This window comes from Hemitrygon akajei, chromosome 1 (assembly GCF_048418815.1).
Source record: "Hemitrygon akajei chromosome 1, sHemAka1.3, whole genome shotgun sequence".
Lineage (NCBI taxonomy): Eukaryota > Metazoa > Chordata > Chondrichthyes > Myliobatiformes > Dasyatidae > Hemitrygon > Hemitrygon akajei.
The window spans coordinates 116,420,248-116,433,811 of record NC_133124.1 but is presented as its reverse complement, the minus strand read 5'-3'; the positions used below and the strand labels follow the sequence as shown (position 1 = coordinate 116,433,811).

Below are 13,564 nucleotides of genomic sequence, written 5' to 3'. Positions count from 1 at the left end.
GAGAATGAGGAGGTGATAAACAGGTGCTACAAGGAGGTAGTTACCCCTAGATTGTAGGAGGCAAGTAACTGGGTGACTGTCATGAAAAGGAGGGGAAACGCACAACAAGTGCAGAAGACACCTGTGGCTGTTCCCCTCACTATTGAGTATACAATTGTAGATACTGTTAAGAAGGACAACCTACCAGAAGGGAGCGATAGTGACCGGGTCTCTGGCACTGAGTCTGGTGCCGTGGCTCAGAAGTGCAGAGGTGAAGGGACTGCAGTGCTGATAGGAGATTCTTTTATAAGAGGAACAGAGATGAGATTCTCAGAGATACTCAGATGGTACGTTGCTTCCTGGTGATAGGATCAGGGATGTATCTGATCACCAGAAGTCATGGTGCATATTGGCGCCAGTGACATTGGTCGACAAGGTGATGAGGTCCAGAAGAGAGAGATTTTAGAGACTAGATAGAAAGCTGAAAAACAGGACCTCCAGGGTAGTAATCTCTGGATTGCTGCCTGTACCACACGCCTGTAAAGGTAAAAATAGGATGATTTGGCAGGTGAATGTGTGGCTAAGGAACTGGTGCAGGGGGCAGGGGTTCAGATTTATGGATCATTTGGATCTTTTTGGGGGTAGGTAAGGCAGGTTACACAATAACCCAAGGGGGTCTAATATCCCTGTTGTTCAGGAGGGCTTAAACTAATTTGACAGGAGGATACGAACCATAGTACTGAGGATGAGGCAGTTGGTTTACAAACAAAGGCAGTGAGACTCCTAGCAAGAAGAGGCTGATGACAGGGTAAAACAACAGGCAACAGGATGAGTTGCAATGTAAAAGCGAACAGAATCAGAAAGGGTGTATACAGGACTGAAGGCGTTATATTTGAATGCACGGAGTATGTGGAATAAGGTAGCACAGTTACAGATTGGTATGCATGATGCAGCCAGCACCGAATCATAGCTGAAAGTAGATTATAGCTGGGAGCTTAACATCCAAGGGTACACACTGCATTGAAAGGAAAGGCAAGTTGGCAGAGGGGTGACATGACTCTCTTGGTTAAAAAATGAAATCAAATCATTAGAGAGGTTACACAGAAGGTGTTGGAATCACTATGGGGAGAATTAAGGAACTGCAGGGGTAAAAAGACAGTGATGGGAGTTGTATAAAGTCTCACAAACAGTAGTAAGGGTGTGATCTACACATTACAACAGGAAATAGAAAATACAAGCCAAAAGGGTATTGTTACAATAGCCATGGGGATTTTCAATATGTAGGTAGATTGGGAAAATCAGGTTCATGCTGGATCCCAAGAGTGGGATTTTCTAGAATGCCTATGAGATGGCTTTTTAGAGCAGTTCGTGGTTGAGCCCACTAGGGGATCAGCTATTCTGGATTGAGCGTTGTGCAGTGAACCAGAATTGATTAGAGAGCTTAAGGTAAAAGAACCCTTTGGGGAAGGTGATCACATTATGATCGATTTAACCCTGAAATCTGAGAAAAGGCTAAAGTCATATGTATCAGTATAACAGGTGAGTAAAGGAAATTACAGAGGCATGAGAGAAGAGCTGGCCAAAAGTGATTGGAAAAGAACACTGGCAGGGATGATGGCAGAGCAGCAATGGCCAGAATTTCTGGAAGCAACTTGGAAGGCACAGGATATACATACATCCCAAAAAGGAACTTATATCCTAAAGACAAGATGACACACCTGTGGTTAACAAGAACTTAAAGCTAACATAAAACCAAAAATTATGGGGAGTTAGGAAGCTTTTAAAATATGATGGTATGTTAGCCAATAACATTAAAGAGTATACCAAAAGTTTCTTCAGATACATAAAATGTAAAAGAGAGGTGCTGGACAACAATGGTGGAGACGTAGTAATAAGGGACAAGGAAATGGCAGGTGAACTAAGTATTTTGCACCAGTCTTCACTGTGGAAGACACTAGCAATATGGCGGAAGTTCCAAAGTGTCGGGGGTCAGAAGTGTCTGAAATTGCCATTACTAAGGAGAAGGTTCTTGGGAATCTGAAAGGTCTGAAGGTAGATAAGTCACCTGGACCAGATGGTGTACACCGAGGGTTCTGAAAGAGGTGGCTGAAGAGATTGTGGAGGCAGTAGTAATGATCTTTCAGTAGATTCTGGAATGGTTCCAGACGACTGGAAAATTGCAAATATCATTCCACTTTTCAAGAAGAGAGAGAGGAAGGAAGAAGGAAATTATAGGCCAGTTAGTCTGACCTCAGTGGTTAAGAAGATGTTGGAGTCAATTGTTTTAGTGTACTTGAAGGCACATGATAAAATAGGTTGTAGTCAGAATGGCTTCCTCAAGGGGAAAATCTTGCCTGACAGATCTACTGGAATTCTGAAGAAATAACAATCAGGATGGACCAAGGAGAATCGGTTGATGTCGTGTACTTGGATTTTCAGAAGGCCTTTGACAAGGTGCCACCCCTGAGGCTGCTTAACAAGTTAAGAGCACATGGTATTACATTACAGAATCTAGCATGGATAAAGCAGTGGCTGATTAGCAGGAGGCAAAGAGTGGGAATAAAGGGAACCTTTTCTGTTTGGCTGCCAGCAACTAGAGGTATCCACAGGGGTCTATGTTGGGACCATTTTTTTAAAAATGTTATGTAAAAATGACTTGGATGATGGAAATAATGGTTTTATTGCAAAGTTTGCAAATGATAAGATAGATGGAAGGGCAGGTAATTTTGAGGAAGTAAGAGAGGCTACAGAAGGACTTAAGACTGAATAGGAGAATGGGCAAAGAAGTAGCAGATGGAATACAGTGTCAGGAAATGTATAGTCATGCACTTTGGTAGATGAAACAAAGGGGCAGACCATTTTCTATTCAAAACTCTGAGGCACAAAGGGACTTGGGAATCCTTGTGCAGGGTTCCCCAAAGGTTATTTTGCAGGTTGTGGTGAGGAAGGCAAATGCAATGTTAGCAATCATTTTATGAGGACTAGAATATAAAAGCAAGGTTGTAATGGCGAGGCCTCACTTTTGTGAGCAGCTTTGGGCCCTTTATTTTAAAAAGGGTGTGCTGAAACTGGTGAGGGCTCAAAGCAGATTCACAAAAATTATTCCAGGATTGAACAGCTTGTCATATGAAGAGCATCTGATGGTTCTGGGCCTGTATTCACTAGAATTCAGAAGACTGAGGGGTGAAATGGTGAAAGGCCTTGATAGAGAGGATGTAGAGAGGATGTTTTCTTTGGTGGGAAAGTCTGGACCAGAGGGGCACAGCCTCAGAATGCAGGAGCATCCTTTTAGAATGGAGTTGAGGAGTGACTTCTTTAGCCAGAGTGATGAATCTGTGGAATTTGTTGCCACAGGCAGCTGTGGAGGCCGAGACACTGGGTATATTTAAGGCAGAAGTTGATCGATTCTTGATTAGGCAGGGCATGAAAGGACATGGGAAAAAGTCAGGAAATTAGGGCTGAGGTAAAATGGATCATGACGAAATGGCGGCGCAGACTCAATGGGCCAAATGACCCAATTCCTCTCCTCTATCTTATGGTCTTATGAACTGCAAACTCTTAATCGTTCTGCTGCTGGTTTATCATTTCTACGATCCATTTAAGAAGATAAAAGTTAAGGTAGAATGCTAGAAATTAATGAAGTTGAAGATGGCTGCTTTGTCCTAGGGCTGAGATGAATGACATCTAACATCTACAACCGTACCCCCCCCCCCCCCACTCCCTCACTTTCATGGTCAATATTTTGAGATTGCTGAGTTTTCCTCTTTGACTCTCCATGACTGCACATTTACCAGGGCTCTTCGATGCTACACTAAAGCAGTCGCTCTCAGCTCTTTCTGAAATTCAACCTTTTGGTCCATTATTTGGCCAGGGTAGAAATGAGTCTTCGCGGAGAGTAGTAGGGGATGGAAGTGATGAAATCCCACTGTAAAACCTTCGACTGATAACAGAACACAACTGCATTCAAGCAAAGTATTTCATACCTCCTACTCCTGCAGTAGTTTGATGAGCTTTCATGTGCCTTTTGCAGTGAAGTGATGTTCGGAAAGTATCATCGCAGAAAGGGCACTTAAATGGTCTGAGGCTGGTATGGATTACCATGTGCCTTGTAAGACTCCCATTGGTAGTAAAGGTGGCATCACAAACATTGCATCTGTAGGCTTTAATACCTTTAAATATGTATAGACATAATTCAATATGCCAATAGGTGTTAAAATAAGATACCACTTGTTTCAAAAATACTGACAAACAATAATTGGTGTTACAGTATACAGAAATTAAACATCAAAACATCAATGTAATGCTGGAAACCATTCAGCCTTCTATGTCTATTCAGACTCATTGAACTAACGACTCAATTAGTTCTATTCCCATGCCTTTCTCAATTCCAGGTATTTATTGCAGTCTCCTTTGAAGTTATTATGGAGTCTGCTTCCACCTAACTTACTTTGGTGCAATTATTTTAATTATTTTGTCTCAGTGATTTCTAAGTGAAAGATAGGTAGTTCAATAAAAGAGCAATTCCATTCTGAATTACATTTGACTTGTTATTATGTTTGGCCAATTATTTTGTTTTAAAAATTATACTGAAATGCATGAGACCATTCACAACTAAATTCTGGGGTCAAAACGTTCTGAAGGAATAAACTGATTTGCTGTTGATAACAAGCTAATTCAAATTTTCAGGTAGACAAATTAACTGGCCAGGGCTCCCACCAGAAACCAGCTGGGGCCTTTTTTCTTCAAGAGCAAATTGAGATCAATGGACTCAAGATTCTACTGCTATTTCTGTCACTATTTGTGTTGTGAGGAAGCATTTTCAGCTTGCCCACAAAAGGCTCTCATTTATCACACAGGCATTTCTGAAAACTCGCCACTTTTCACACTGCTTTCGCTGTAAACCACTATGTGCTGTTCTGAGGCTACAAATGGGATTAGAAACATAGAAAACCTACAGCACATTACAGGCCCTTTGGCCCACAAAACTGTGCTGAACATGTCCTTACCTTAGAACTACCTAGGTTTACCCATAACGCTCTATTTTTCTAAGCTCCATATACCTATCCTGGAGTCTCTTAAAAGGCCTTATCGTTATTGCTTCCACCGCCGCTGCCAGCAGCCCATTCCACGCACTCACCACTCTCTGTGTAAAAAACTACCCCTGACATCTCCTCTGTACCTGCTTCCAAGCACCTTAAAATTAAGCCCTCCCGTGCTAGCCATTTCAGCCCTGGGGAAAAAGCCTTTGACTATTCACACAATCAATGCCTCTCATTATCTGTACACCTCTATCAGGTCACCTCTCATCCTCCATCGCTCCAAAGAGAAAAGGCTGAGTTCACCCCACCTACTCTCATGCTCCCAATAAAAGGCAACATCCTTGTAAATCTCCTCTGTACCCTTTCTATGGTTTCCATGTCCTTCTTGTAGTGAAGTGATCAGAATTGAGCACAGTACTCCAAGTGGGGTCTGACCAGGGTCCTATATAGCTGCAACATTACCTCTCGGCTTTTGAACGCAGTTCCATGGTTGATGATGGCCAATGCATCATATGCCTTCTTAACCATAGAGTCAACCTGCGTAGCAGCTTCAAGTGTCCTATGGACTCGGGCCCCAAGATCCTTCTGATCCTCTACACTGCCAAGAGTCTTACCATTAATGTTATATTCTGCCTCATATTTGACCTACTAAAATGAACCACCTCACACTTATCTGGGTTGAGCTCCATCTGCCACTTCTCAGCCCAGTTTTGCATCCTATCAATGTCCCGTTGTAACCTCTGACAGCCCTCCACACTATCCACAACATCCCCAACCTTTGTGTCATCAGCAAATTAACTAACCCATCCCTTGTATAAATACAAGCTCTCATCTCTTGTTCAACATCAGTATACTCAAAGCCATTACCTGTATGTGTTCGCTGATGTGCTTTCAAAACACCTGAGGATACAAAACATCGATTGCACTGAAGACATTTGAAGGGCTTTTCACCTGTGTGCGAACGTACATGTTGCTTTAGATGGCTTGACTTCTTGAAACCTTTGGTACAGAACTCACACCTAGGGAATGCAGGAGATGGGTAAAAATAGTCAGCACTAATAATGCACTTAACTTTTATATACCTTCAGAATTAGAGATGAAAATGGAGAAAGGGGAGAGTAAACGTCAAACCATGACTTTATTCCCTAGAGCAGAGGTTCCCAATCTGGGGAGCACAGACTGCTTAGCAATGGTAGTGACCCATAGCATAAAAAAGGTTGGGAATGCCTGTCTAGAGTGTAGAAGAATGAGGGGAGATTGATAGAGATAATATAAAACTATGAAGGCTATAGAAAGGGTAAATGCAAGCAGGCTTGTTCAACTAAGGTTGGGTGAGACCAGAACTAGAGGTCATTGATTAAGGGTAAAAGGTGAAATGTTTAAGGGATCATGAAGAGGAACTTTTTTCCACTCGGAATGGTGTGACTGTAAAACGAACTGGGCTTGATTTCAACATTTAACAGAAATTTGGGTAGGCACATGGATTGGAAGGATATGGAGGACTATGTTTCATATGCAGTTTAATCGGATTAGTTGGCATGGACTAGATGGGCTGAAGGGCCTGTTTCTGTATTGCAGTACTCTATGACGCAGTTTCGAATATATTCAAGGATTTAAACTTCTGTGGCAAAGAATTCCAGATTATTTACGGCCCTTTATAAGGAACTCTTCTTTAACTCAATCTTAAATAGGCATCCTCTTATTCTGTACTCTCTGGCCAGACTCTCGTGAGGAAAACATCCTCAACATTTCAAGCCTCCCTCCCCAAAAATCTTACATATTTCAATAAAATCATTCTCATTCTTCTAAAGACAAAAATGTGCATACCCAATTAATTCTTCCTTATAAGACAATCCTTTCATCTGAGGTCATCCCAGAGTACATTTTCTGAACAGCCTTCAATAATATCTCTCCTTAAATAAAAGTATTCTCCCTGGCAGTTGGTAGACTTTTAAAAAGACTTCTATATTTCAAAATGAAAACAAGCTTTACATTTTCCTTCCTGATTACTTGCCACACACTGTGCTGCTGATTTCTGAAGTCTTTCTCTATTTAATAACCGGTGTTATCATTCTTTTTTCCAAAGGAAACATCACACTTTTCTCATTTTATAATTCGTATCACTTTGCCCAATAACTCAATCCCTTTATAAACTTGTTATATTCTCCTCAAAACAGTAAATAATAGGGTTTCCCTTCTTCTGCCATTGATGCTGCCCTAACCACATCTCCTCCATTTCCTGGACATCCACACTCACTCCATCCTCCTGCCACTTTAACAGGGATAGTTACTTGTCCTCAGCTACCACCCAATGAGCCTCAAAATATAATTTTCCACAACAGCCACCATTTTCAATGGGACCCTACCACCAAACACATCATTATCTTCCCTCCCATCCCCCAGTCTCTGCTTTCTTCAGGGATAGGGATTTCTCCCTCTGATTCCTTTGTCTATTCGTCCCACCCCACTAACCTCCAACCTGGTACTTAACCCCACAAGCAGAAGAAGTGCTACACCTATGCTTTCACTTCCTCCTTCATCTCCATTCAAATCCTTCCAAGGGAGGCAATACTTCACCTGCAAATCTGTTGGGGTCATCCACTGTATCCAGCGCTCCCACAGTGAGGCCCCCTCTAAATGAGACCAGATGTAGATTGGGAGACCATGTTATCAAGCAGTTCCACTCCATCCGAAAAATGCAGGATATCCCAGTGGTCAATCATTTTAACTCTGATCCCCATTCCTATTCCAACATTTTGGTCCATGGCCTCTTCTGCCACAATACAGCCATTTCCAGGTTCCAGGATAGAGGAGCAACACCTTGTATTCCATCTAGGTAGCCTCCAACCTGATGGCATGACCATCGATTTCTCAAACTTCTGGTAATTTCCCCCCTCCCCCATATTCAATTTCCCCACTCTTGCCTCTTACCTTTTCTCATCTGCTTAACACCCCTTTCTCCATGGTCCACTCTCTTCTCTTATCAGATTCCTTCTCATCTAGCCCTTTGCATTTTTTCCACCTATTACCTCCCAGCTTCTTTATTTCATCTGGCCACTCCCACCCACCTGGTTTCACCTATCACTTTCTAGCTTCCACTCCCCTCACCTTCTTACTCAGGCACCTTCCCCTACCTTTCCATTCCTGACGAAGGGTTTCAGTCCAAAACGTTGGCTCTCTATTCATTACCATAGATGATGCCTGACCTGCCAAGTTTCTCCAACATTTGGCGTGCATGGCTCTGGATTTTCAGCATCTGTGGAATCTCGTGTTTATATTTTCCTCAGTTTGGCTTCCTCCCATACAGCAAACAATGAATCCCACTCTTCCCACTTGACTTACATAGCATCTGCAAATCCAGCCACAATACCTTTGCTTCCTTCCTCCAAATCTTATAGCAGTTTTAGTCCCAGTACTAATACTACGTCTCATTGCATACCTAAGGACAACTCTCTAATCCTTCCCTGCTTGCTAGTGAATCCTTAATATGCTATATTTCCTCCAACATAACCATTTACCTTGCAAAGTAATGTTTTGCATGGGAAACCTTTTGAAAATTGAAATAGATTCTATCTACTGGTTCCCCTCTACCCAAATGGACTGATAACTTCTTTAAAAAATGGTAGTTTATGTATCAGATATGATTTCATTTTCACAAAGCTAACTATGCCTATGACCTGAATTAAGAGTTTCCAAACATTTTCTTAATGCCCCCCTCATGATTGATTTGAATACTTTCCCAATAATGAACATGCTAACTTGCCCATAGCTGTGCATTGCTTTTCCTCTCGTCCTTTTTTAATGCAGGTACCATATTGGCAGTTGTGTAATCCTTCAGTATCTCTCCAAAATCTAAGAATTTTTGGAAGTATAGCACTATGACGTCTCCTCTGTGGTCACTTATTTCAAAATCCTGTGATACAAACTGTCAGCCTTAAGCCCCATTAGTTTACCCAATACTTATTCTCCAGCAGTAGTAGCAGTTCCATTATTTCATGATTTCCTGTCTCTCCTAGAGTATGGCTAGACTTTGACTACCGTTGTCTTCTTTCTCTTGCTATCTTTTACCTCCATCTAAATCCATTCTGCATCTTCTGAACGTAGACTGTCTCTCATAAATATTTTTTTCCATTATCTGATGAGGGTAGCTATGCCACCACATTCTAAACTACTCTTCCTAGACAAATATCTTTGAAAGTTGTGTTACAAATGTTGATCACCTTGTACCAACGATCTCTGTAATGGCTCTGCTATCGCGTCTGGTTATTAATTGTTGTGTTATGACAATGGCAGCAGGCATAAAGAAGCACTTCTCTTAGGAAAGAAGCAGAGCCTAGTGCTTGTACCTGACTAGTAATCCATAGGTCTGTGCAAGTAACTTAGAGGTATTTTAATCTGTCTACAGCAGCTAAGAAATTTAATTTGGATTAACTAGCTAGTAATTATAATGACATCTATGAAACTACCATATTTATTCATTACAACTGCTCTTCAGCCAGGCTCTCTGATGAACTTTTGAATCAGAAGGATCGGTCAGGGCATCAAAGGATATGGCGAGAAGGGGTTGAGTGGGATCTGGGATCAGAATGGTGGAGCAGACTTGATGGGCTAATGGCCTAATTCTGCTCCTATGTCTTATGGTCTAAGTGTGCCATCCATTCTTGGTTGGTCTACATTTAACCACACTCAATGTGGATGAATGTCAGCTATTTTCTGAAATGATAGGTTGATAAACATTACACTTGCCAGCAATGCCCATGCTGCATGAATTAATTAAAAAGGAGTAAACAATTATAGGACCCTGGGCATGAGTAGTCCTCAGGAGTTTGGCAGCAGAGACATCAGGTTCTGTATTGAGCAAATATGAGTTGGCTTGCTTTTGAGAATAATGTGGGAAAACTCAGTAAGAGCTTTCCATCAGAATTCATAAGTTGCATTCTGGCTTGGGAGATGTTGGGTGGAATCTGGTCTCTCTGTCTCAGAAGGAGACTCTGACAAGAGAGGTGTCCAAACAGCACATCCAAACATAGATTAGAAGTATAAACACATATGTGACCAGTACTAAGGAACAAATATACACTGCACTACATTAACTAGTATAAATTTTTTGCCAAGTTTACACTACAGAATTCACATCTTGTTCATTTACTGTTTCCATTCACTGCAATACCAATTTGGAATGGAGGCAGACAGAAATCCCAAACATAGAAGTGGGAATTCTGGGCACTGCTTTGGCCTGTCTTTGACATCATTTCTAGTTCTAGAAGCAGGACTAGAACATTTAAAGTGGTTGTGGTGCTAACTACATTTCCTGTGGTACAGTTTAGGCCGCATCTGGAATATTGCATATAATTCTGGTCACCCCATTACAGGAAGGCAACCCTGGCTTGGGAGAGGGTGCAGAGGAGCTTTATCAGGATATTGCCTAGATTAGAAGGCATAAGCTATAATGAGAGGGTGGACAAACGTGGGTTGTCTTCTCTGGAGCAGCAAAGGAAGAGGGGAGATCTGATAGAGGTTTATAAGATTATGAGAGGCATAGGTAAAACTGACAGGCATCATCTTTGCCAAGGTTGAAATGTCTAATACCAGCGGGCATGCAAGTTTTTTTTTTATATACACGGAGTGGTGGGTGCCTGAAATGTGCTGCCTGGGGTGGTGGCAGAGGCAGAAACATTAGAGACCTTAAAGAGACCTTTAGATAGGCTCATGAATGTGAGGAAGTTGGAAGGTTATGGACATTGTGTAGACAGAAGAGGTTAGTTTAGTTAGCCATTTGATTACTAGTTTAATTGGTCTGGCACAACATTATGGGGCAAAGGGCCTCTTCCTGTGCTGTACTGTTTCATGTCCCATGGTCCATGAACTACTAAAGGGCATGTTCTGCCGAGAACACATGCCAGACAGATTTGCTGCTGTTGTTAAGAGCATCACACATCTATAATGGACAAATGCTGACGAGGACACAAGTTTCATGGGGTTTTAATTAAAGTATTTCCCATCTGTCCTCTCCTCATCTACTATTTCAAGCATTTATAATGTGCAATTCTAAATTTTCTTGAGTAATGCAACATAATTTTTTTTATGTCCATCAAACAGGGCAAAAATGAACAATGCTTTGAGTTCTGCAACAACCCTGAATAACCTCAACTAGAATTGTGTGTAACATCCTATCTCAGATCCAGGAGATTCTGGGCCAAGATTGTTACCATGAAGCAAAGCCTGAAGTTAATGACAACATTCATAGGGTGATATGGCCTGAATCCTATTGGTCAATAGAAAACATATGCCTGGCATCTCTCTGGCCAGAAAGAAGGGGCTTTTTTGAGATCAGTAGATATACAAAAAGTGAAAATGTGTAATAAATGTAATATTAGTGAGGAAGTGTTCAGCGTACTGGAACACATATAACTTCTCACTATATCCAACCTGTATGTTCTTCTGACTTGGTCCTCATTATCAGAATGGAATGCTGAACGATGGCTTTGAAGTTGCAAGGTTCCTGGTGACGGCTCATGTAACAGTCGAGTGGCCTGAAGAATGTATGGAAAAAGCAAAGAGAAATTTAATAAATATCAAAGAAACCTAATTGAATCATATTACTGACTAGGAAAATATTGAATTACATCCATTACAAAGACAAACATTGCAGAAATACAGTACAGGGACATTCAGCCTTTCTACGAGGAATAATTTTATTTAAAGGTATGCACAATACGCAGCACACACAAATTGCAGGAGGAACTCAGCAGGTTAGGCAGCATCTATGAAAATAAATAAATCAACAGTCAATGTTACAGGCAGAAACATTTCTTCGGGACTGGAAAGGAAAGGGGAAGAGCCAGGTTAAGGAGGTGGGGGGGGGGGGGGGGTGGGTGGAAGGGAAAGAATACAAGCTCAAAGGTGATAGGTGAAGCCAGGTGGTAGAGGGAGAGGGGATGAAATAAGGAGCAAGGTAATAGATAGAAAAGGTAAAGGGCTGGAGAAGGAGGAATCTGATAAGATGACAGTGGACCATGGGCAAAAGGAAAGGGGGGGGGGGGGAGAACACCATGGGTAAGTGACAGGTGAGGAGAAGAGTATTCTGAGGGGTGTTCATGGGGAGTTAGTGTCCCCATTTCTGACATGTTGGCCAATGCCTCCTCTACTGCTATGATGAGGCCACTCTCAGATCAAAGTAGCAACAACTCATATTTTGCCAGAGTAACCTCCAACCCGATGACATGTACATCAGTTTCTCCATCTTCTGGTGATTTTTACCCCTCCTCCTTCTTCAATTCCCCACTCTACCCCCCCCCCCATTACATCACCTCCCCCTTCCCTTTCTCCCACAGTCCACTCTCCTCTATTGCTCAGTAGATTGCAATAAATGCTGAGAGAAACATTGGGGCCATCCATGACATACAGCAGAAGTCCTGCAATCACAGAGCTCTTAGCATTGTCAAGGACCCCTTAAGTGACAGCTTCTTCCACCAGGCTATGAGACTTCTGAACACCCTGCTACCACCCAGTACACATTACATATGACAGTGCCAGTAGTATTATACTGTTGTATATTTAACAATATATCATATACATACTTTACATCAACTTGTACATTACAGAATTTTCTTTTTATCTATTAATATCATTGTCTTAATCTTATTTTACATGCGGTATGTGACATATGCACTGTGTTTTGCACCTTGGTCCCTGTAGAATGTTACTTCATTTAGTTGTTTACATGTGCAAAGTTAAATGACAATAAACTTAGACCTGAACCCATCCTTCTACACTTTTGTTCAGGATTTTCCTGCTCAAGCAAATTAATTCTTAACTACTTATTAAATCTTTTTAACATATCAGTTAGATCACCCCTCAATCATCTGTTATCCAGTAGAAAAAAAAGAGTAGATTATGTAACTTAAACATAATTTATACCCTTCAAGTAGGAGAACTTTCAGCCCTTCAAACAAGGTGTAGTGGACTCTACGCAGTATATCACATACACATCCCCCCCACGATTGGTAGTATCTACAGGAGGCTTTGCCTCACAAAGGCAACATCAAGGATCCCCACCATTCGAGCCATCTTTTTACAGCTACCATCAGGCAAGAGGTATTGAAGCTTCACACCACCAGATTCACGAACAGCTACTTCCCTTCAATGATTTGGTTCCTGAACTAACTGGTAAAATCTTAATTACTACAGTTCAGCAAAACTATAACCACTCTGATAACTGTATCAAATTGGACTTCGCTATTTTTAAAATTGTGTTCTTTCTTGTAAAAATTCTGTTTGTGTTTTTCTTGTGAATGCTGCTTATCTGATGCTCTACCTGTGTTGCTGTTGCAAATAATTTTGTCATTGCATCGGTGCATACATGTACATGTATGAAGTTTGACTGACATGTTTCAGTGCTCTGTTCAGTCTTGGCCTATTATGTCAGGATACATAAACAACATTCAATCCAGTATCAGTAAAACACTCTGGTTTGGCACAGCTGTTCCTTCAGGTCTTACGTGGGACAATTTTATGGCTCAACTTGTATTTCCTTCTAATCCTTG

At 41.5% G+C, this 13,564-nt stretch overlaps 1 protein-coding gene across 4 annotated transcripts in view; it reads right to left on the bottom strand.

The window, feature by feature from the left end:
- LOC140730323 (zinc finger protein 236-like) overlaps positions 1–13,564 on the bottom strand; it is a 161,454-nt gene that overhangs the window by 36,173 nt on the left and 111,717 nt on the right. For all 4 annotated transcript variants that reach the window (XM_073050576.1, XM_073050586.1, XM_073050604.1 and 1 more), the window contains 3 exons: positions 11,448–11,551; positions 5,886–6,037; positions 3,963–4,148 (listed from right to left, as the gene is read on the bottom strand). In XM_073050576.1, coding sequence (XP_072906677.1) covers positions 3,963–4,148; positions 5,886–6,037; positions 11,448–11,551 — 442 coding nt within the window. The remainder of the gene's footprint in view (positions 1–3,962; positions 4,149–5,885; positions 6,038–11,447; positions 11,552–13,564) is intronic.